At 43.9% G+C, this 24,273-nt stretch overlaps 3 protein-coding genes and 1 pseudogene across 3 annotated transcripts; 2 read left to right on the forward strand and 2 right to left on the reverse strand.

Moving 5' to 3' along the window:
• Window positions 1-2,173: 2,173 nt before the first annotated feature.
• Ndufb6 (NADH:ubiquinone oxidoreductase subunit B6) lies at window positions 2,174-12,138 on the forward strand. Its single transcript, XM_032905039.1, has 4 exons — window positions 2,174-2,472; window positions 3,577-3,669; window positions 10,195-10,239; window positions 11,947-12,138. The coding sequence occupies exons 1-4, from the start codon at window positions 2,293-2,295 to the stop codon at window positions 12,013-12,015; spliced, it is 387 nt and encodes a 128-aa protein (XP_032760930.1). The 5' UTR covers window positions 2,174-2,292; the 3' UTR covers window positions 12,016-12,138.
• A 261-nt stretch (window positions 12,139-12,399) lies between these two features.
• Window positions 12,400-13,063, reverse strand: Smim27 (small integral membrane protein 27). Its single transcript, XM_032905046.1, has 2 exons — window positions 12,898-13,063; window positions 12,400-12,587 (listed from the first exon to the last, which is right to left on the reverse strand). Exons 1-2 carry the CDS (start codon window positions 12,940-12,942, stop codon window positions 12,483-12,485), a joined length of 150 nt encoding a protein of 49 aa, XP_032760937.1. The 5' UTR covers window positions 12,943-13,063; the 3' UTR covers window positions 12,400-12,482.
• Window positions 12,582-23,945, forward strand: Topors (TOP1 binding arginine/serine rich protein, E3 ubiquitin ligase). The gene is made up of 3 exons (XM_032905038.1): window positions 12,582-12,943; window positions 14,039-14,236; window positions 20,441-23,945. Exons 1-3 carry the CDS (start codon window positions 12,941-12,943, stop codon window positions 23,366-23,368), a joined length of 3,129 nt encoding a protein of 1,042 aa, XP_032760929.1. The 5' UTR covers window positions 12,582-12,940; the 3' UTR covers window positions 23,369-23,945.
• On the reverse strand, window positions 18,435-18,557 carry LOC116890485 (annotated as a pseudogene).
• Window positions 23,946-24,273: the final 328 nt, after the last annotated feature.

The following is a 24,273-nucleotide window of genomic DNA, read 5'->3' on the forward strand; positions in this document are numbered from 1 at the left end:
CTGTCTTCAGACACATCAGAAGAGGGCATCAGATCTCATTACAGATGGTTGTGAGCCACCATGTGGTTGCTGGGAATTGAACTCAGGACCTCTGGAAGAGCAGTCGGGGATCTTAACCGCTGAGCTATCTTCCAGCCCCATTTTTCATTATTTTTAAATGCTTTTAGAGATATGCATCCCTCCCACCAATGTATTCTGTGAAGTACTGAGAGGTGTTAAACCCACGTGCATTTCTTTCTGCTTGCTACACACAGAATACTAATATAAAAATATTTAAATAAAAAAAATAAATAAAATTTTCTTTTAAAAATATCACTGAAATGTTAAAAGCCAACAAAATCCCAAATTAACTAAATAGAGAATTAGTAGTGAATTTTAAGCCTAAAATATTAGAATTCAAACACAAACCATGTTATGTGCACCTGGGTTATTTGTTTTACTCATGGACATAACAGAATGGAGTTGAAAAAAGAAACTTGTCAGAGCATATGTAATACAGCCCTTCTCTTTTCAAATGTTCTAGAAACTACAGATTTCAGTTCAATTTTACAGGCAACAAGACATCTGTCCACAAGAGGGCGCCGCGGCGCTCTCGAGGAGGGGCCACAGCTACAGAGCCGCTGCTGCACTGATTCATTAAGGAAGGGTTGTAGAATAGTTCTAGAACGGCCTGCCAGTTCTTCCCGTGTTTGGTATTAAAATGCTTCTTTGAAGAAAATTTCTCCATAAGCTTTTTGTTCCTGTAAGATGCAATTTGTACAAAAGACTAGGAAAAAATGCCTGATTTTTTAAAACTCAGATTTCAAAATGAGTTAGTTTTTAAAACCATCCAAAAGTCACAAATGAGGTTTTGTTTTGTTTTTTTAAAATAAAATATTTTGACTTGGTATATGTGATGTAATTTAAAAGTCATTCAATTCATACGTACTGATGCTGAAATGTTTTCATCTTTGCCCAGAGAAAAGTTGCCTCTAGTCTTACAAACTTGCCCGGCGCTAGTTCGCTTATGGAACATATTCCTCTCTTCTGGAGAGCCCTAGGGTTCCAGAAGCCCCATGAAGTAACCAGATTCTCCTAAGTCGGGTATTCTGGAAGTGCACCATATGTTCTTAACCGCTAAGCCATCTCTAAACTCCCTAGTTTCTACTTTTGTCTCTATCCTGTCTTCCCTATATAATATTGGTGATAATGGTGGTGGTGGTGTTTGAAGCAGTTGTTAAGTTGGGCATACTGGTGTGTTCCATCCAGCTTATGAGTAGTGGAGGCAGGGGGATAAGGAGTTTAAGTCCAGGCTCCCTTAAATAAAAGCTAGCCTAAGCGCTACATGAGACCCTGTCTCCAAAAACAAATACTTATAACAAAATTATTTTCATTTATTACACTAAAATTTTCAGTGAGCATATATATATAAAATCTCCACTACTCTCCCCACTTTTGGATAAAAGGTAGCATACCATATACAATTCTTTCTACTTGATGTAGGTGGTTTGTTTTATTTATTTATTTATTTGCCTTAGCAATAGATTGTAGAAGTCACTCCACAGTTATGAATAGAAGGCTCATTTATGGCAGTAGCATTCCAATGCTTTATAGTACTATAAGCTTTTCCACTAATCCTCTATTACGGAATCTGGGAGGTGATTTCCAATGTTTTGCTAATACAATCGTGCCGTGATGAATATTTGTGCACATCCCTGCAAATGTTTACCACCATTCCTCTGGGATATCTTACAAAGTGGGACGGCAGGATCAAAGAGTGAGCCAGTCCATGTAAGCCTCCAAATAAGGTGCTCTTTATTTCTGCAGTACAGAGGAGGGAAGAAACCCAGATAGCCGCTCAAAGTCACTTGAGTTACTAAAGGGCTGGGAGCTGAACTTGAATGCAATTGTCTCTAGGTCAAGAAGGTGGGAATTCAAGCGGGCGGGGCAGAGGTTCCCTAAACCCTTGTCCTTGCGGTCCCCTCCCCGACAAGTTCTTTCTTTGAACTCTAGCCCCCCGGGACTTCTCACACTTTCTAACACAGACCACTTAAATCATAACTAAAAGACCTTCCAGAGCTTGTACTTAATCCGGGTTCTTAAAACCCGGGGTCAGAGAGAGGGCTTTGCGCATGAGCAGAACCTGCTTTCGGCGAAGGAGTCGGCTTGCTCCCAGAGGCTGGGCTGCTGTGACGCCATCACATCGCGCCGTTGCAGGCGCCTCAAGGTCGCTTTGCGGAGCGGGATCGCGCGTAAGTGACCGGCCCCGGGTTCGGGTGCGCGCTGTCACTCTCTGGTAAGCTCGCCGGCGACATGTCGGGGTACACGCCCGATGAGAAGCTGCGGCTGCAGCAGCTGCGGGAGCTGAGAAGGCGATGGCTGAAGGACCAGGAGCTGAGCCCCCGGGAGCCCGTGTTGCCCCCGCGCAGGATGTGGCCCCTGGAGCGATTCTGGAATAACTTTTTGCGGGACCGGGCCCTGTGGAAGTACATGGTGAGTGATGTGCCACACAGATCCGGGTTCCCACTCCGGGTCGCAACCCGGCCAACCCCTTCCCACTCCTCTCAGTTCCATTAAGGCCCGACCCTCTCCAGAGCCCGCACACCCGGGAAGGCCCCAAGGGACAATCAGTCCAGGCCCTCAGATTTAGCGGAGATGCTGTCACGTCGCTAGAGTTCAGGGCGGGGGTCTGGAGTCCTGGAGCAGGTTGGCTTCGGGAGGATGATCCCCTGTGGCTGTCGGGTGTACTGAGAAGTCGGACCTTAGGTTTTACAGGACGCCGCACATGCAGTTGTTTCGAGTGTAGATACCTTTCCTGGTTTTAGTATTTGAGAACACTTAGGTGTTGTGTAAGGTTGAGGTGATAGAGGCGTCCATCGCCTACCAGCTACTAGAGGGCCAGCTGGTATAGTACAGTCTCCTGGGTTTGCAACGGAAGACAGGGTTCTATTCGGTATGCTTTGTCAGACTCAAAAGCCCCCTTTCTACTTATCACTGTGTACGTTTAACACGCTTTTAGTTACTTTTAGATTGCATCCCTTGACTTTGCCAGGCAGAAAAACCGTTCACTCAAGGACTACTTTTTATTGTAAGGATACCAGATATTTTCTTGGTGTCCGCTATTAAGTCACATCAGTGATGAGTAATGAATACTGTGTGGGAATTGCTTTCAGTTCCTTCTAATAATAATAGGAGTAGTAGTAACAAAGTGTTGGTTGGTTTATTTCTTGAACAAGAATGCCCTTATGTCTTGCAGAATGCTACGTATTATAAGCTTTGTCTAGTAGTCTTGCAGAATGGTACTTACCCTAAGTCTTAGAGTCTATGGATAGACTCTATAGGAAGTCCCAGAGTTAGTGAAAATATTGAAATAGGTAGGTAGGTTAGCCCCAGAAAATATGTTCCATTTAGAAATTTGTAAAGTAATTATCACACTGTTACATTGTTGGTGGTGGTGAAATTTTTTTGGTTTGTTTGATTTGGTTTTTGTTCCACACACATTGACAAATGAGATATCCCATGCTAGGGATAGTAAGGAGCACATGTTGGTAAGCACAGCAGCTCCAGAGGTTTATTTTGTATGTGTGTTCCCCACAGATCTTCAAGGCGTACGGTACCAGTCTCTTCACTGTTTCCCATGTGATCATACCTCTCTGGTTCATCCACTATTACGTCAAATATCATGTGGCTGTAAGTATGTTTTAAATGTATGCTTTTCAGAACTTTTTTTTTTTGTTGTTCTTTTTTTTCCGAGCTGGGGACCGAACCCAGGGCCTTTGCGCTTCCTAGGCAAGCGCTCTACCACTGAGCTAAATCCCCAACCCCCCAGAACTTATTTTTAATATCGTCCAATAATTTCCTGTGGCTGTGCTGTGCTCAGAAAATAATATTCTCACGTTCAGCTGATTTTTAAAGTTCCTTGACTTTTTGGAGGGATAAAAGGTTTCATTGAACTTTAAGTACTCTTATATACAAGTAGTTTCAAAACTTGAAAAATCAAAAGGTTACTCTCATATATACAATATATATAACGTTTGCAACACAATGAAGTAGTGTTTAGATGGTCAGAATGTCTAGCCCTGGAGTCCTGAGCAGTAGCTATAGAGATGATCTCTGCTGCTTCTTTCCGCCAGTCAGGTATGTGATATCATTCCAAACAGGTTTGTCCTGTCTCTAGTCCCTTCCCTTTGTTCTTATCTGAGTCCTCATAATTCTCTCCCTTTAGACTCTCGGGTGTCCAAAATCTATGAACTTTTTCATGGAAAGATCTTGCATGGGCTGATGAAGGCCCTTGCCGTGGTTTAAAGACAAGGGGCAGCACAGTATGTGTGGTACATGCTGTTGGATCCTAGGCATGCAGTTTCTGGGATATCATGGAAGAGGGAACAGTGCTGGAACGTAAATACTGTAAACGGGGCACTCTGTGTCCACTCACAGGAGGCTGAGCAGGCCTGTTTGGGGAACCTTAGAGGCAGCAACCTGGAATAGGATATTGGAATTGGAGAAGGAAGTTACCTGAGGTGGAGTAAGACAGCAGAACCCAAGTAAGGCGAGGAGGTTAGACATCATAAGCTGTGGTGATGGTGACAGGACCTGTGTCATATGTGAGGAGCTTGATCAAATAAGCATACTGATGGAAACAGGAGACCACCTTGGAGAATGGAATCAACTGGAAGTACTGGTATGAACTCATAGTTATGAATACTGTGTATTCATAGGTAGATGGAGAAATAACCACGAATGTGAATGTGGGCATGTGCTTGTATGCATGGTCACTAAGGATGTCCACCTAGAAGGCCTGGAAACAGGGTTGTCTCTAAGTTACAGTCCATCAGGCAGCACCTCAGTGCTGTCAGCCATGAGGCAGACTGAAACTGCGCTCTTGACAGATGTAGCACGAGGAAAGCGGCTCAGCTGCTGACACTCCTGCCCAGTGCACATCGCCTGAGTGCAGTCACAAGGAGGCATGAAGCGGCCCCTGCGAAGGAATGTTCCAGTGGAGCAAGATTATTGGCTTGTTACCTTCAAAAGCATTAAGGTTAAGAAGGTTAAAGAATGTCAGAAGACAGCTTGAAGGATTGGGTTCTCCACTTTTACCATGTGGTCTCCAGGGATCCAACTCAGGCTGTTAGACTTAACAGCAAGTCTTTGCCCTGTGAACCATCCCCCTAGCCCACAATATGTTCTTTGAGCAACATGAATGGAATGCTTAGTAAGTCCTCTTTATAGTTGTAGAAAGAACATATAAAAGTATTTGACATCCAGGAATATGTTCTATGTTAGAAGACAGACAGCAAATCCAAGGAAGATGATGGAACAAATTCAGGAAGGACAGACAAAGTCTGTGATGAGCATGTCCCCCAGAGTGAGGAAACGGCTAAAGGTTCTCTATTGACTCCATAAGCTGAGACCAATTTAGGAAAGTTTCAAAATCTAGGGAGATGAGAGCTAAATGTGTAACAAGCAGAGGGAATCATTTATTGTGTGAGTATTGAAACCTGGCTTCATATACACTGCAAGCTCGCCTTGAACCCTGGCTCTCTTTGTTCTCAACTGATTACAGCCATGAGCTTCTACTCCCAGCAGAATTCTCCACTGTTAATGGGAGAAGACATGATGATTGAGAGGGAAATGTAGAGAAACATTGAACACAGATTGAAGGAAGCAAAGTTCTACACCAGGCAGATCAGCTAGAGGCTGTTGCAGTTTGGTACAAATTAGAAGTTGGGGGGAAGGGAAAAGCAAAATGGTTTGGATTACATGCTTCCATGATAGTTCTTCTTTTTTTCTTCTTTTTTTTTTTTTTTTTTTTCGGAGCTGGGGACCGAACCCAGGGCCTTTTGCTTGCTAGGCAAGCGCTCTACCACTGAGCTAAATCCCCAACCCAGAATGGTTTTTTTTTTCTTCTTCTTTTTTTTTTTTTTTTTTTTTTTTGATAGTTCTGGAGCCCATATTGTCCTAGCCTGATGTGTGTAAGATTGGTAGGTCCCAGTAGGGATTTGAATGGAGTTGTTTCCATTTCAGAAACCAGAAGAAAACCCTTCTGGAACAATAAAATGGACTAGCAGTTCATCTCTCTAAGGGTCAGAGAGTAGTCTCCATTTCTGTCCTGACGGGCTTGAGAACCATGTTCACTTGCAACTCCATGGCCTTGTCATTTCTCTGTCTTCTTTCATTGCTCTTTTAATGTTGATCTTCAGAAAAGAACGCTGCCTTCTGTCAGGCAGGGTTGAAACACCACAAGTGGATGATGTACAGAACTGGGCAGAGCGTTACTTGGGAATTTAGTTTGTCACTTTATATTTTAAATTAAAGTGTACTTTTATTTTAATTAAACTGCCATACTTCTGATGAATAGGAACAAATTTATTCTATTCCCTACCATCTTTGAACTAATTGAATTTGAATTCTAAGACAATTCCACTTACAAATGTAATCACATTTTCTTAAGTGCTTTAAACCCATTTATAAATTTTATTTGTTCAGTCTTGATTTTAGGTATTTATATGGTAAAGTGGTGCCTCTAAGAAGCAATTTTTTATTCAACTTTAAATCAAAAGTTTATCCATTATATATTTTCATTATAATCCTGGGCCTAATCTGTTAGTCCTAGAAGTAGCCAGATTATTTTATGCATTATAAACACTCTGATGCTAGAATAGAATATGGATCATACCAAAGGATCTTATGGCTGTGAACAGACACCATGATCAGTGCGAGTTTTATAAAGGACAACATTTAATTGGGGCTGGCTTACAGGCAGAGGTTCAGTCCATTATCATCAAGGCAGGAGCATGGCAGCTTCCAGGCAGGCATGGTGCAGGAGGAGCTGAGTTCTACATCTTCACCCGAAGGAAGCCAGGAACAACTAGGAGGAGGGTCTCCAAGCCCACCCCACAGTGACACACTTCCTCCAACAAGGCCACACCTCCTAATAGTGCCACCCCCTGGGCCAAGCACATGCAAACCATCACATTCCACTCCCTGGCCTCCATAGGTTTGTTCAAACACATGAGTCTATGGAAGCCATACCTAAACATAACATAATAAAAAAGTACGTTTAGTCCAACTTCCCAAGTCCCCACAGTCTACAGCACTATCAACAATGTTAAAAGCCCAAAGTTCAGAGTCTCTTCTGAGATCCATCAATCACCAAACTGTAATCCCTGAATTAAGACAGGCAACCAGCTGGGCAAACTCCAAACTCCGCCATCTCCATGTCTGATGTCAAGCGGTCTTCAGATCTTCAACTCCTTTTTCATCTTTGTTGACTGCAACAAACTTCTTTCTCCTGAGCTGGTTCCACTCCCTGTTAGCAGCTTTCCTCAGCAGATGCTGTGGCTCTGGCATCTTTAACATCTTTGGGGTGTCCAAGGCAGCTTGTTTCAATGTCTTGGATCCACACACGATCCTCTAAAGGGCTGGCTTCACTTCTCCAGCTCTACCCTCTGTAACACTCAGGTTGATCCACTCCACTGCCTCAGCTGTTCTTGGTGATCATCCCATGGTACTGGCATTTCCAATACACCGGTGTCTTCTGTTGCAACTTGGCTTCACCAGTAGCCTCTCACAGGCTCTCTTCATGGTGCCAAGCCTCAACTCCTTTGCATGACCCCTTCAGTCATGGGCCATCAATTGCAACTGAGGCTGCACCTTCACCAATGGCCTTCCACGGCCTCTCACAGTGCCCAGCCTCAGCTGCTCTTCATGACCCCTTCAAGCCTTCAAAACCAGTACCACCTGGGTGACTCTTTTTTTTTTTTTTTCCCCGGGGCTGGGGACCGAACCCAGGACCTTGCGCTTCCTAGGCAAGCGCTCTACCACTGAGCCAAATCCCCAACCCCTACCTGGGTGACTCTTACACATTATCAAGTACAATTGCAGCATGAGGTACAACCTTGACTATCTCTGGAACACAGCTTCTTTGTGCTCTCAGGAAACACTTCCCAGATGCCAGGTAACCAGCATCAATTGTCCCTGTAGTCTCCTTCTCCTCTTGAATATAAAGCCAGGGACACATGGCTAAAGCTGCTGAGTTCTGCTGCTTGCAGGAGCTGGAACATGGCTCCTTGTTCTATTACATTATCACTAGCTTCCTCTTTTCCAACTCCTTCACTGCCTAAACTTGGCTGTCCTGGATCTTGCTGTAGACTGACCTTGAGTTAGAGATCTTTGTCCCTGTCTCCGGGGATTAAAGGTTTGCACTACATTGCCTGGAGCTAATTTAGCTGGGTGGGATCTTGCCCCAAGGTCTTTACTTCCTTTTTTGGGGGGGGGAGGCTAGGAACCGAACCCAGGGCCTTGCGCTTCCTAGGCAAGCGCTCTACCACTGAGCTAAATCCCCAACCCCAGGTCTTTACTTCCTTAATTCAATTTAGCATCCTTGAACACAGGATTCAGCTCCACTTCACTTCCTGGTGTCCCTTTAATGCTCAAACTTGTATTTTTCCTTTTTCAATTTCCCTTTTGTCATTAAAATGCTCTTCTTGAGACTTAACCGGAGAACAAAATCTATAGTGGGCGTTTCTGAGACTCCCTTTGTCAATTTAATTAATCTAAGTCTTTTCACCTGAGCCTCAGGCTGACTCTTCAGACAAAGGCAAAAAAGCAACCACATTCTTCACCAAAATACCACAAAAGCAGTCTTTACAGCACAGACCGAAATTCTTCTCCTCTTAACATGTGAGCCATCTCTCCAGGCCTGTCCCAACTTTTAAAAGTTGGCATTTATCTAGTTATACTTAAGTGAAGTTTCCTTTATCCTCTCTATGACCAAGTTGTCTTAAGATTGAAAATACATCTGGGGTTGGGGATTTAGCTCAGTGGTAGAGCGCTTGCCTAGGGAAGCGCAAGGCCCTGGGTTGGTCCCCAGCTCCGGAAAAAAAAGAATCAAAAAAAAAAAAAAGAAAGAAAAAATACATCTGTCCTCTAGCAGAAACATATTTAATAAACTGAAGTATTGGGTTGGCAAAGAGACATTAATATGTAGTTACTACTCTGAGGAATTCCTGCCACTAGTGGACATATTCCAACATTTCATGTTTGCTAGGGTCTCTTATCTTTCATTCTTCCTGGTGGTTAGTTTAGGTGAGTTCTGCAGCTGCATTACAGTAACATTTGCTTCAGTAACTGCATTCTACATCTTAGAAAACATTTTGGTGTCTTTCTGACTTTGGCCACAGTTCTTTTTAAAATAAAATTTTAAAATGTGTATAGTTGTTGTATATGGGAGCCACAAATGTCCCATAATGTGTTTGTGGGAAGTCAAAGGACAATTTTGTGACATTGGCTGTCTCCTTTTCTCTTCATGTGGGTTCTGGAGATTGAACTCACCTTTCCAGGCCCATGTAGCAAGTGCTTTTTACCCAGAGTCACCTCATTGGCCCTGGCAACAGTTCATATGATAAAGACATTTAATTTTCCTCATATTGTAGGCTTATGTTTCTCTCTTAATCTTGGTTCCCTTGCCTATGTCTGACATCATGGCAATAATTTTTAAATATGTTGATATGCTGTCTTATGCAGATATGCAGGCTGTACCTCTTTTGTATGCAAAGGACTGTAAACGTGGTACAGCAATACACACTGCAGATTGTGTCCCTGCCTCCTGAAATGCTTCTTCTAGTCTTGGAGCTAAGCATGTGAACTGGCAATAAGCACATGAATAAGGGACATATGTTGTCACAGCAGGTGACAATTCTGTATAAGTAAGGTAAGGAATAGAAAAGGGCGGAACTGCTGCTCTAATTGACCTCCCTGCAGAGGTGATACTAAGACTGGAATGAGGTGAGGGAACCATTAGATAGCCTGGAGAACATTCCAGGTAGAGGAATCACTAAGCACAACAGCCCTGGGACATAGCAGGCTTTATTGATTGGACTAGTAGTTAAGGAGCCATTGTAACTAAGGGACAGTAAGGGAGGGAGTGTAGAAAGTCAGATGATTAGCTAGGTGTGAGTCCTGCTGGGTTTTAGAGGTCTTTTTCTTTTTAAGGATTTTGAAACTTTGAGCAGAAATGTGATCCATGTTGAAGGATAACTGTGTTGATGGGAGATGAGTAAGAGCTTATTGACAACCAAGTGGAGATGTTTGATTAATATGGGCCTAGAGTTCTGGGAAAATTGGAGACAAGTAAAAATTTGGGGATAAGATCTACCATATTTTCAGAAAAATTCTAACACTGTAATTTACACAATAAATTTATTTTTATTGCAGACTAAACCATATGCCATTGTTGGCACGAAGCCCAGAATATTTCCAGTAAGTCTCAAAACTCATTTTTTGCTTGTTTGTTACCCTACCCCATTCTATAAGTGATTGCCAAGTTCATTAGAATAAAATGGTCTTTTCTTACTGTCAGCTTTAAAGAGGAGGGATAGTGTGATAGTGGAAAATGAGGAGTGGATACTGTATTTCTCTACCTTGTTTTATGACCTTGAGTCCCTACCTAGAAGGCACCACCAGGTTTTCAGGGATCAAGGATTACAGCCCGAGCCTGAAGAGATACATGCACAGGCAGCTAACGACTGAAGTCCTGTTGTTTCCATTCTAACTTCCTTGGCTTCGTGCCTAAGTTCTCAGTCTGTGAGGTTAAGACATGTTAGCGTGAATTTAAATTTTATGTTACAAAGATGTAAGTTCTTTCATGCCTTTAATCCTAGCACCGAGGATGGTCGACACAATAAATGACTGCTAACATGAGTAATGAATAAGCCACCAAAATGGAAAATTCAAACATGAATTAAGTAGCATATGTTATTTACCTGTTATCAGCTGCAACAGGAGACTTTTAGGGAGAACCATCAAATTTGGCTAACAGTCCACACTTCAGACTCTGCTTTAGGAAATAACAGGAAGTGTCTTTTATTATGTGTAATCAATGTGTGTCAGACCCCAGGCAGCCTCAACGTGGAACATTAACTTGATGGTCTTGTTAGCTGACTAATATTAATTTATTCTTTGCTTGCCTGATTATTTAATTATATGTTTATGTTGCCACTCATGGTCAAAGGACAAGACAGGATCTGTTCAGAAGACCACGTTTGTGATTTTGTGGCATTTATTTTCTGAATGTCCTCTTTTGCTACAGCAGTCCTTCCCTGTGTCTATGTTGTTGACCAGTTTCAGAGTCTCGCTTTTGAGAAACTGCAGAACGGCCATGTCTTCTAGAATAGACCAGGCCATGACAAGGTTGCAAGTCTCTGGCTTAAGAACAAGTTTCCTTCTTCCTGATATGATAGACTATATGAGTCAGGCTGTCCTCCCAATCTGCTTTGTCCCAGCCCTTATTAAAATGAATGCTAGAGCATAACTCATGCCGTGCCCAAACATGGAATGGCATAGAGTAACCACCTATGCACAGTATTTTTCTGAAACCTGGAGGTGGAGGTTGAGACATTAGATTAAAGAATAAAATACTAAATCTTGTAATGAGAAGGTCATTACCTTGATTTTGGCGATAGTCTCACAAGTATATCCATACTTCAGAACTATAGTCTACAATCTAAATATTCACTTTAGTATGCCTATATTTTTTAATTTTTTAAGTCCTCATGTAATAATCTGATTAATCTTTTTTAGCTTCACATACAAATCAGTACAGGTAAAAAAATTAGCATCCAAATTGAAATGTTTTAGGTAAAATGCAAAATAACTTTGAAGGGGCTTTTGGGGGGGTGTCTTTTTTGTTTGTTTGTTTTTTTGTTTGCTTTGAGACAGGGTCAATCTTGTCTTGTCTGCTCTGAAACTTGCTATGTAGTAGACCAGCTGGCTTCAAACTTAGAGAGATCCCCCTGCCTCTACCTCTAGAGTCCTGGGACACCACCATCCCTGGTTTAACTTTAGGTTAACAAAATGTAAAGCATGTTTATAGTCATTTTTGTATTGAGCATATGATGGAATATTTTACAATAAAATGTATATTTAGTGAAAAAAATTTTCTATTAAGCACTTCCTTGTTTTCCCTAGGGTGATACAATTCTGGAGACTGGAGAAGTAATTCCACCAATGAGAGATTTTCCTGATAAACATCATTGAAGAGCTCTTAAAAATTTAAAAGACTTGTGTAACAGCACAAGTATGTTCCTAATGTGCTGTATTTACTGAATCTATTTCCTAGAAAAGTAATTAATAAAACTTATTCCTGTCCTTGTCACTGTACTTGTTACTGTCTCCGATTTGAGACTAACAGTAGAAAGATAAATACTAAACAGGGCTATTAGCTACTTTTTTTGTCTGTTTTGATAAGTAGGATGCAAAACTCTTTATAGTCACATAGTTTTGTTTACATACTGATTTGACATGAGGATGTAAAGTGTCTGGAGCACGAGAATGAAAATCTCCGACCTGATACAGAAAGGGTTGTCTGACCTTTTCGAAAAATTGGCATGTTAACGCATATCACAAAAGACCATACACAAATTTGCATTGTGAATTTTACTTTTGAGTCTACATAGGTGCCATTTGAGGAAAAGAACGGTTTGTTAAGAATTACAAAAGTTCATTCAGAAGAATTTGTCTGGAAACTCCTTTTGTAGCTGCCGTCGTGCAGCTACAGTTGATGCATAGATGACGAATCCCCAAGAGAGCAAGACGATTGCAAGTAGCAACTAAAAGGAGGGAGGAAAAGCAAAAAGAAAAATCAGTGTGCTGGATTCTTTCCCTAAGGCCTAGTTACCAGCTACAGGAGGAAAGGTCTCACAGACCCTAAAATGCAGCCTAGAAGCAAGCAGGCCCTGCAACCACTGACGTCAGAGGCGGAAAAGCGTGTCCTCCAGGAAGAGGCGGAGCTGAGGGCAGGGCGTGAACGATCAATTTAGGAATGGGTTTTGGAGTTCCTAGCTGCGAGCAAACTGCCTGCCTTCGGCTTGCGGGTCCTGGGATGGGGCACTCTAGAGCTCCCCTGTTCCCGGTACCTACCGAGGAGTAAGTCCAGTCCAGGTTTCGGCGACTCACCGGCATCATGGTAAGGGAGCAGCGGGGACGGGGTGGCGCGGGCCCTACAGCCCGCTCCCGGGCGCAGTACACTCCGGTGCAGCAGCCATTTTTCAGCGGGGCTCTGCGCGCTCTCCAACCCCCCCCTCCCAGCTTCCGCCCGGAGTTGCAACGCATCACGTGATCCGGGCCTAGCCCGCCTTTCAGGAGGGAATAAAAGAGAAAATGCAAAGATCGCGCCTTTTTTGCGCTCAGATAGGAATTCCTTAACTGCTTTATTCTGCAGTTGCAGTGCGGTACTAATACAAAATAGTGTGCCATCTTGTGCATGTAAAAATTTAATTGCAAATAGTCCACCCTGAAAGAATCAAAGTTGCCGCCCCACACCCACATCCGTTTCCACAAAATGCGGATAGACATTCATGTTTATGTTTGACTTAAACAGTGTCATCTACTCTTTTACGTAACTAAAACTGGTAACTGTTAATTGAGCCATTCATCAAGAACAAATAGAATATTATCTCTGATTGCTGATGGTGAATCTGCCAGTCAACAAGTGTTGACCGGACGTTTATCGAATGCTTAGGACTTCAGCAAGTTTGAAATACTAAGTCCCAAGAAAGGCGGCTTGGCAGGCAAACTAGCAGTTCAGCACAGTGGAGGCTTGGCCGGCAGAGGCTGTGCTGCGCCGCTTTGGGCTCAGATACAATTTTAGTGTGATTTCCGAGAATGGAAAGCGGAAAGCAGGCCGCAGCGAGTTATGGCGGGGTGAAAGAGATGCCTAGTGTTCATCCCAGCTGAAATAGACGTAAGAATCAGGTTGCTCTGGGAGCTCTGTGACACCATAGAGATTCTAACAACTTGTTAAACTGGTGAGGTTCCCTAGATACAGAGGCAGCGTTTCTGCATATTTGGCTGTGATTCTGGAGTTTGTGCTGTGCCCCCCGCGGTGGGGGCAGGGTCTGGTGTCTGTGCCGCAGGTCCCGCCCCCTGCGTGCGCTTGCTGTACGCATGCGTCCAGAGCGCGGGGGTGGAGGGCCGTGTTTTGCTGCGCGGGCTGGGGGGGTTGGTCTCGCCTTCTCTCCACCCCCAAACTGCCTTTGGTGATGAGCGTTCTACGTCACAGGGGTCGCAGCCGCCGCCACCGGGGTCTCCGCTGTCTCGCGAGGAGGGTGAAGCGCCCCCTCTGGCGCCTGCCGAGGAGGGTAGGCGCAGAAGCCGCCGGGTACGCCTTCGCGGATCCTGCCGCCACCGACCGAGCCTCCTGGGCCGGCGGGAGCTGGCTTCTAGCGGCCCAGCGGTCCCTGCCACCGCGTCCTCGGAGGTGAGTCGTCCGGGAACAATGGGTGAGAGGTTGGTGGGCCAGGGAGCAGCCCTGTGGTCCGGGCCTTTCCAAGGGCTGGGGTCGCCAAGCTGCAGGGCACCTGTGGATCGGCACCAGTGGGCAAGCGAGGGGAGTGTCTCCTAGCACCGCCTGAAGGGCTCAAGCGCTACTGAAGACGGAAAGAGTGTGTCTGGACAAAACTGCTGCCACTGATTAGAAGTGTGACCTTGGCAGGTCCCCAGCCCCGGACCCTGTCTGTGAAATGGGATTTGCATTTCAGTTGATCGTGGTTATGTAATGTACATAGTGTGGTTGTCTTTCCATCCGAGACAGTGGGTTTTTTTCGAATAAGGAAGCCCTTAAAGCTATGGGAGTTGTGCAGTGCTACACATTGTGGGCAGGGCTTATGGGTCTTGTGACTTCATTACACATCTAGGTAGTGCCCTTTCCTCTCGGGCTGCTGATTCTGATTGGTTAATTGGAGAGGGGCAGTGCAAAGGTGAAAGCACTGTTAAAGAAGGAAACTGGTGAGCAAGTTCCTATGTTAAAGGGAAGAGAAAACAAAAATATGTGCCAAAGAGTTAAGCTAATACTGGGTAGAGGTTTTTGTTTGAGAGAACTTGAGGGTCTGGAGTTTTAATAGATGGGATGCAATGCTCGCAGTCAGCCACACTCAATCGGTGCTTATCTAGGAGGAGTGGCTTCCGTTGGAATGGCTTCGAAGCAACCCCCACCCCTCTATTTTTGGGCAGGGACTCTTGTAGCCAAGACTGGTCTGGGATTGCCTATGTAGCGAAAGATGACCTTGATCTTCTGACCCTCTTGCCTTCATCTTTCATTGATCTGGGAATTCAGGGATATCCCAGGATGCCTGGTCCCAATAAAGTTCTTTCATTACTGGAATTGAAATTAAAGCTGGTGGTGCATGTCTTTAATCCCAGCAGTCAGAGGCAGGCAGATCTCTTGAGTTCCAGGACAGCCGGGACTACACAGAGAAACCCTGTCTAGCCCCACCACCCACCGACCGAAAAAGAGGGAATTAAATTTGGGATTTGGTCGTTTAGCTTCTATAACTTTTAAAATTAAACCATTCAGATTTACAAGTAGAATGCAGATTGCTTTTATCAGTCATCATTCTGTTTTATCTACTTGTGAATGTCCTTAGCCACTTTACTTAGATATGTTAAGTATAATTGTTATTATCTTTGGAAACCTGTCAGAGATACAGGTGATGATCACTACCAAAATCAGACTTTCCCATAACTTAGGCAACTATGTTGAACTCTTAATCATTCATTCATCAAGCCCCATACTAGGTATTTATTCGGATTATATCCCTTTTTTTTCTTTGACCCAATTGATAAGATATAATTGCCCACCTAAATATACAAAGCCCAGTACCATCCATCCCTTAGGAACATTGACAACAACCTGTAAATATACAGTGCGGAATCTTGTTTTTTTTTTTTTAAGCTTTATTTATTATATGTAAATACACCGTAGCTGTTCAGACACACCAGAAGAGGGCATCGGATCCCATTTACAGATGGTTGTGAGCCACCATGTGGTTGCTGGGATTTGAACTCAGGACCTCTGGAAGAGCAGTCAGTGTTCTTAACCACTGAGCCATCTCTCCAGCCCCACAGTGCGGAATCTTAATGTCAGCCTCCATTGTCCTGCCACAGCCTCCCTCTCTCCCTCCCTCCCTCCCTCTTCTTCTCCCTCCCTCCCTCCCTCTTCTCCTCTCTGTTCCACTCTCCTCCTCTTCCTTCAAACGTCTCTCCCACCCATCCTTCCTTCTCCAGTGGCAGGCCTCATAAGGATAACATTTAATTGGGGCTGGCTTACAGGCTCAGGTTCAGTCCATCACCCAGGCAGGAAGCACAGCAGCATCCCGGCTGGCATGGCACTGGATGAGCTGAGAGTTCTACATCTTCATCCAAAGGAAGCCAGAAGCAGACTGTGTTCCAGGGGACTAGGTAGGAGGAGGGTCTCAAAGCCCACCTCCACAGTGACACACTTCCTCCAGCAAGGGTGCACACCTCCTAATGGTGCCACTCCCTGGGCCAAGCCGTTTCAAACTACAATGATTTTACAGTTGAGAATATTTGAGAAATAACTTTCAACTTTGTTCCAGCTTGGTCTCTGGGGAGATCAAACTAAGAAGTATTGATTCTAGTTGGAGGTGGTGTCCGTGCCTTTAATCTTAGCACTCGAGAGGCAGAGGCAAGCAGATGTATGAGCTGCAGGCTATCCAGGGCTACATAGTGAGACCTAGTGCACCACCCCAAGAGTGGCATTTTTCAGTATTAACTGGTGCCGCGTTAAAGTACAATCATGATTAGGTTCTGTGTCCAGTGATAATTTAGGAAATGCCGTAGAAAGCCTTGACTTTGAAGAAGAAAAAAAAAAAATCCTGAAGTTCATGATCTCCATCTATTTTCCCTAGATATGTTTGACCCTGAAATTTCTCCAAAATTGTGGTGTAAAGGGTTTCTTAAAATCTTTGTTAAAATTGGCAGATTTGAAGATTAAAAAAGGAAAAATTCAGTGCATCCTGAAGTAATAGACTTTGTTTTGTGCTTAGCTATTAAGGAAGAGCTGATGAGTCTGCTCTGGAGGCATTGGTTTATGGGCTTAATCCCTGGATTACTAGGGTAGAGGAACATTACAGGGCTTCTAGAATATGAAATACAAAACATAAGTGGGTCTGTTTTTGCAAATAAATCTCCCAGTCTGTTTCCTAGCTATGTGAATACAGACGTTAGTGTATTCACCAAGGTGTGTGGTTATCACTCAAATGTAATTAGGGAACACTTTGATCTTCTCAGAAATCTCGTCAGCTAAAGTCATCTTTTCCTCTTTATTGAACTACTTTGGTCATTTGTATGAATGGTACCATACAATATGTGGTGGTGGTGTGTGTGTGTGTGTGTGTGTGTGTGTTTGTTTCATTTATTGTATGTTTTGTTGTAGCAGTCAGTACTTTCTTACTTTTTATCACTTAGTAAATTTGTGTTCATATCTCTTTTTATATAACTCACTGGGATCCTGTTAGTGATGCTTATATCCATATGGCTGTAGGGTTATCCAAAGGGACTTGGGCGATCTACCCGTAGCTGCTTCTTAAAGAACTCCCACAGTAGCCATCAGCTACCTATAGATCTCCAGTTAAGGGTGGGGCTTTGGGAATTTTTCCAAACCATCGCTGTGGTTCGAAAACACACATACACACACACACACACCCATCCACACACACACACACATCAGTGTTTGATTGTGGCTGCCACCATGATGGAGCTGACCTGGGTCCTTTGTAAGACATCTCCCTAGCCCCAGGCTGTAATTTTTTTAACGGGCTTGAACTTGTGCAGGTGACCACAGCTGTGAGTTGATTGTGACAACAGCCGTGACATATCTTAGACGTTGAGCTTCCCGTCCTCTGGCCCTTCCACTGTGTCTTCCCCTCTTGTATATTTTCCCTGAGTGTTGTGGGAGGAAGTTGATGGAGACGTCCCATCTCTGGCTGGGCACTCACAGGTGCAGTTGGATGACCAGTAATGAGCCCGCACTACACAAACTCCTCTTACCAAGGCTGAGAGAAACATGGCAGAGCCATCTGGCGGTCTCTCCTTCAGCCGATCAGTGACTTCCCCAACCTGGGCTTTGACCATGTTTGGAGAACTAAACCACATTTTGTTCATCCGTCAGCGACGGCCATTTCAATTATTACATCAGAGATGTGGCTAATGCGACTTCGAAAGTTCAGCAGAGGTCTACTTGGTCTGTTCTTTTTCCCTTCGTTTCCCTTCCTAAGTCCTGGGAATAGAAACCAGGGCTACCACTGAGCTATTACGTTCATTCCCGGGTCTGGGCTGTAAGTTTTATGTGAATTAGAAATGTTCAATAAACACTAAAATTCTGCCATCCAGAGAAACAAATTAAGATAAAATATGCTCTGTCTTGAAATATACTGATCTCCCCCCCCCCGAACTCTACTCCATTGTGTTAACTAACTAAAATCAGTGCAGATTCCTCTGGCTTTTAGAGCTGTGTTTAGTCAAAGCCTGGGTACCAGTCCATGTTCCCTCATCTGTCCGTTTCTTCCCTCTCTGCTGTTTGTGTGCGTTGAGCACTTACTGTCTACACTACAAAGGAGAGGTTTGTTTTGTTTTGTTTTTTGTTCTGTCTTTTTTCCCCATGTCTACCCATTCACAATGCAGACCAGGCACAGTGGCCTGGCTGAGGTGTACACAGGGCACAGTGGCCTGGCTGAGGTGTACACGGTGCAGTGGCCTGGCTGAGGTGTACACAGGGCACAGTGGCCTAGCTGAAGTGTACACAGGGCACAGTGGCCTGGCTGAGGTGTACACAGGGTGCAGTGGCCTGGCTGAGGTGTACACAGGGTGCAGTGGCCTGGCTGAGGTGTACACAGGGTGCAGTGGCCTGGCTGAGGTGTACACAGGGCGCAGTGGCCTGGCTGAGGTGTACACAGGGTGCAGTGGCCTGGCTGAGGTGTACACAGGGTGCAGTGGCCTGGCTGAGGTGTACACAGGGTGCAGTGGCCTGGCTGAGGTGTACACAGGGTGCAGTGGCCTGGCTGAGGTGTACACAGGGCGGGTTCATTCTGCCTCTTTCTTTTCTTGGTTTTTTTAATGCCTTAAAAAACCCTTTTTCTGAGTGGGTTAATTAAAAATAGAGAGAAATGAAGAGTTCTAAAAAGAAAGTAGAAATATCTGAACCATTAAAGAAACATTTGTTTGGATTAATTGACCTCTTAAGGTATGGTTCTAAGAAAGTCAAGATGACCTAAGTGAACACACTTTATTATTTTTTTCACGTGGAGGAGGTTTATTGGAGTGGCAGGGATGGGGAGGGGGTAGGTAAGAGAGGGAGAAGAGAGAGAGAGAAAAGGGAAGGGAGAGAAAGAGTAGAGGCCAGCCGTGAGCATGTGGAGAGAAGGCATTTCCTCTGAAGAGGGTGGAAGATGAGCACTATGCTCAGAGAACTGTAAAGAAAGGATTGTTTACATATGTACAAGATGGTTAGTATAGCATTTAGCACAGGAAAGGGTTAATGGGTGGGGGGACTGAAATACATGTTTGGTTTCAGCCTCGGCCAACTCATTCCGGAAGTAAGCTACAACGTGATGTGATAAATATAGAGAAACTGATCGTTAACATTCTGGTGTGGGGTGCAGACAATGAGGAAGGAAACACCAAGCATGTAATACACCTGTGGCTTCACTCTTAGATTCAGCAAAAAAGGAAGGTTAGCGCTGGCCTGTGTGTACAGTCAGCGCACTCAGGAAGCAGAGGTGGGAGTGTTGCCTAAGGTTGGGAGGGCAGTCTGGGCTACACAGTAAGACCCAGTATCGGCATAACCAAGACAATAGTGAAAGGAGCTGTGGAGGCTCCTTAGAAACACTTAGGAATGGACGGTTGAGCATAATGCATGGTAATGGATGGCTGTCTGTCTCATGCAGTCCCCACAGCTGACACTCACTCAGCTGCTGCCTTCCGCTGCTCTAACACTGAAAGACCATGTTTCAGTCAGGCTCTCACCAAAAACTAGAATGTGCTTAAACAGGTGAAATTTCTCAAATGTAAAGTACTTTGTAAAAGCTGTTTCAGAAAAGTTAATGTACTGTATGACGTGCAAAATTACGTACACATAAATTGTTTCATATGCTGTTTTATATAAATATACAGTATATTATGAATAGAGTAAATCATTAGAACATAGTGTTAGAGGTATATGTCTGACAAACACAAAACCATACATGAAAACATTAGAGGACAAGAGGGGTTTTTCTCTTTTCTTTTTCTAATAGCCCAGTCTAGGAAGGGAAGATAGTGGTCACAACATCTGAGATAACTGGCTCACTGGAAGGTTACTCATTAAGTCTGAGTGGGGAACATAGGTACCTGTTTGCTTTTGTGCTTATGTGCTGTGTCAAATACTTAAAGACTATGTAGGCTATGGTATGATATCTAAGAGCTTACCACGTACTGGTTCTTTTCCTAACACTTGAGGGTACAAAGAGAACTGGATCGTAGGAAACTGATCTTGGAGCTCGTCTGTTGTTAGGCTTTTATTATGTACTGTCTTTATGTTAAAACCATTTTTGCTGAAGTATGAACCGAGTCTTCATGAAGCTTTTTTGTTTACTGAGTTACTGATCCATTTCTTTCCCTTTTACAGATAATGGCCTCAGCTGCCAAGGAATTTAAAATGGACAACTTTTCACCTAAAGCTGGCACTAGCAAACTGCAGCAGACAGTACCAGCCGACGCGTCTCCTGATTCTAAGTGTCCTATATGCTTGGATAGATTTGATAATGTGTCTTACTTAGATCGCTGCCTACATAAGTTCTGTTTCCGCTGTGTACAAGAGTGGTCAAAAAACAAAGCCGAGTGCCCACTGTGTAAGCAGCCCTTTGATTCCATTTTCCATTCTGTGAGGGCTGAAGATGACTTCAAGGAGTATGTGCTAAGGCCTTCCTACAATGGTTCTTTTACTGCCCCTGAGGTTCGAAGATTCCGCTACCGGACAACTATGACAAGAGAACGGAACGCCTCTCTTTATTCACCCAGTAGCACTGTCAGTAGAAGAACAAGCACTCCGCCAGACAGTGGAGTGCTGTTTGAAGGGTTAGGCATCTCAACAAGACCTAGAGATGTTGACATTCCTCAATTTATGAGACACATGGCATTAAGGGGGCCAACTGCTACAGATGAGAGGTCTTTGCGGAAAGTTCAAGAACAAGATATTATTAATTTTAGGCGCACTCTTTATCGTGCTGGTGTTCGAGTTAGAAGTATCGAAGACGGTGGCCGCTACAGGGATATTTCAGCTGAGTTCTTCCGTAGAAATCCAGCTTGCCTTCACAGATTAGTTCCTTGGTTAAAGCGTGAGCTTACCGTTCTTTTTGGAGCCCATGGCTCGTTAGTCAATATTGTCCAGCACATCATCATGAGCAATGTCACTCGCTATGATTTGGAGAGTCAGGCATTTGTGTCGGACCTAAGGCCATTTTTGCTTAATCGAACTGAGCATTTTATACACGAGTTTATCAGTTTTGCTAGATCTCCCTTCAATATGGCAGCTTTTGACCAGCATGCTAATTATGATTGCCCTCCTTCATCTGAAGAGGGCAGCCGTTCTGATTCTTCAGTTATTACAATATCACCAGATGAGGCTGAAGCCCAAGAGCTAGATGTGAGTGTATCCACCATCAGGCAGGCGCCATGGGATGATGAAACTCCCGGACCGTCGTATTCTAATTCAGAGCAAGTGCATGTTGGCGTGTCTTCCCTTTTAAATTCTTCGGACAGTTCAGATGAAGAACTTGTTTCTGGAGTAGCCGCATCTCAGATACAAGGAGTACAGGCCAATGACGACGTAAACAATGACAGCGATTCATCATCAGATAATTGTGTCATTGTTGGGTTTGTTAAGCCATTAGCTGAAAGGACCCCAGAACTTGTTGAACTGTCTTCTGATTCTGAGGAGTTGGGCTCTTATGAGAAAATGGAAACAGTGAAGACACAAGAACAGGAGCAGTCTTACAGTTCAGGTGATAGTGATGCTAGTCGAGCTTCATCTCCGCGTTCTGTCCTTGGAAAAGATGAGCAGATGGGTAAAAGCCATTGTGATTCGGACACAAGAATAAACTCAAAGAAAGAAGAGAAACGATCTACGTCATTGTCAACTCCCAGGGACAGCTCATCTACAAGAGGTGACAGGGCATGTTCCCCATATAACCATCGACATAGGAAGGGAGGAAGATCCAGGAGTTCAGATTCCCGTTCCCAAAGTAGAAGTGGACATGATCAGAGGAATCACAGGAAGCATCATGGGAAGAAAAGATTGAAGAATAAAAGATCCAGAAGCAGGGAGAGTAGTAGCAAACCTAGAGCGAGAAAGGACAAAAAGAGATCAAGAACTAGAGATAGCAGCTGGTCAAGAAGGAGCCAGACCCTTTCTCTAAGTAGTGGAAGCACTAGTAGATCAAGGTCTCGTAGCAGTGATCATGGCAAGCGAAGATCACGAAGCAGAAATCGAGATCGCTATTATTTAAGAAATAATTATGGAAGCAAATACAAGTGGGAATATACTTACTATAGCCGAAACAAGGACAGAGATGGTTATGAGTCGTCATACAGGAGGAGGACTCTTTCAAGAGCCCATTATTCTAGACAATCTTCAAGTCCAGAATTTAGAATTCAGTCTTTTTCTGAAAGAACAAATGCCAGGAGGAAGAACCACAGTGAAAGGAAATACTACTACTATGAGAGGCACCGATCAAGGAGCGTGTCTAGTAATAGGTCGAGGACTACGTCAGCTGTCCCTGACCGGATGAGAAATGAGAAGCCTGGAGGGAAGCGGAAGTACAAGACCCGCCATTTGGAAGACACTAATGAGGAGGCACAGCCGTCTCGGGCATTTGCTTCCAGAGTGAAGGAGAATCATTACCAAAAGCCATCAAAATTGGACGGAGGTTCTAAAGACGAGAGCGATAGCTTTTCAGATAGCAGACCATCAGACAGAGAGACAAAACACAAGAGGAGGAAAAGGAGGGCACGGAGCCTAAGTGTAGAGATAGTTTATGAAGGAAAAGCTACAGACACAAGCAAACACCATAAGAAGAAGAAGAAGAAACATAAGAAGAAGCATAGGAAACACCATGGAGATAGCACTTCACGGTCCCCGGTGGTTATAACTATCGACAGTGACAGCGACGGGGATGCTGGAGTGAAGGCAAGTGTTGAGTGCAGCCAGAGCAGTCTCCCTCAGCCTGGACAGGATGAAGTCTCCACTCCATCCTCGGAAGCATTTGAAACTAAAGATGTCGTCACGATAGAGGATGAGCTTGCTGTCGAGGACAAGGAGTGCGATGTTACGGCACTTACTAATGACTTGAGTACCAGCCAAGCTGTGGAGAGCAGTGAGTCACCGCCAGTCTCAGTTGAACAGACTCTTGACGTACGAGAAGACAGCACCTTCGCCTCTGATGTGGAGAGCCAGTCCAGTAATGCGTCTATTCCCACCGAGCCATCAAGACCATTGCCATCTCCACGGACCTCATTGTCCTCAGTGTCTCCTGGTAGAGACTGTGACGTGTCCTGAAACTGCCAAAGCATCTTATTGATAACCCAGAGGCTATAGGGAGGAAGAGGTGAAAGGTCATCTATTGCAGTCTAGATGACTTTTTCTGGAAAAACTTTGCCTCTTAGAATATTTTAAGTGTTCGTGTGTGTTAATTTGTAAAATTATTTGTTCAAAAAGTTATGTATGTCCCATTCCCAGATATATGCACTTTTAAGTGAAGAAAATGTTGCTAGCTGTTTATTTAAAACTTGGGAACCTTTTTAAATAAAAATCAAAAAATTTAGAAGTTATTTCATAAAGCCATACGGTATTGACATATTTTTATGGTAGTATTTTTGAATTTTTTTTGGGGGGGAAGTTATTCTGAAAATGTGTTAAGCTGGGAGAATGCTTTTGGACAGTTATTTTTCATAAAAGATTTGTATGATTCAAAACCATTTCTTAGACTGAAGTAAGTCATTTTAATCTGCACAGGTTATCTTGACTTCTGCCAAAAGCAAAGTTTAGTATTTTCTTTATAAACTTGTTTATCTGGACTGGCAGTAAAACATGTGTATTCAAAAGACAATAAAACTGTACACTCAAAAAAAATGAAGACAGTTTTCTGTGCAACATTGCTTTCTTTAAGGTTCTAGAGCCAAGGGGTTAAAAACTGGGTACCATTTGCAGGCCCAGCGTCAGTGGCTACTTCAGTTCTTTAATTGTGACATTGAGAGTCTTACCATCTTCAGGAGAATGTGGCTTTGGACTATCTTACTACAAACACAGGAGCCCTGGCCAAACCTGCTTTGGCCATTTTTCCACACAAAGAGGTTCTTTGTTTTATCATTAGCAAAAATAAGTTGGGTCTATCTAACGTGATAAAGGATTGTCGGGGAGCAGCAGCGCTTGAACTCGCTCTAAATTTAAGCCTCAGTTTCCTC

Source organism: Rattus rattus, chromosome 1, assembly GCF_011064425.1.
Source record: "Rattus rattus isolate New Zealand chromosome 1, Rrattus_CSIRO_v1, whole genome shotgun sequence".
Lineage (NCBI taxonomy): Eukaryota > Metazoa > Chordata > Mammalia > Rodentia > Muridae > Rattus > Rattus rattus.

What these genes read in the sequence shown, in the direction of transcription:
- Ndufb6 (XM_032905039.1), top strand. Translation starts at nt 2,293, where the DNA reads ATGTCGGGGTACACGCCCGATGAGAAGCTGCGGCTGCAGCAGCTGCGG. An exon ending in GGGCCCTGTGGAAGTACATG is followed by an intron (nt 2,473 to 3,576) that starts GTGAGTGATGTG and finishes TGTTCCCCACAG; the next exon opens with ATCTTCAAGGCGTACGGTAC. An exon ending in ACGTCAAATATCATGTGGCT is followed by an intron (nt 3,670 to 10,194) that starts GTAAGTATGTTT and finishes TTTTTATTGCAG; the next exon opens with ACTAAACCATATGCCATTGT.
- Topors (XM_032905038.1), top strand. An exon ending in CTGCCACCGCGTCCTCGGAG is followed by an intron (nt 14,237 to 20,440) that starts GTGAGTCGTCCG and finishes TCCCTTTTACAG; the next exon opens with ATAATGGCCTCAGCTGCCAA.
- Smim27 (XM_032905046.1), bottom strand. Translation starts at nt 12,942, where the DNA reads ATGATGCCGGTGAGTCGCCGAAACCTGGACTGGACTTACTCCTCG. An exon ending in TGGACTGGACTTACTCCTCG is followed by an intron (nt 12,588 to 12,897) that starts GTAGGTACCGGG and finishes CCCTCCTTTTAG; the next exon opens with TTGCTACTTGCAATCGTCTT.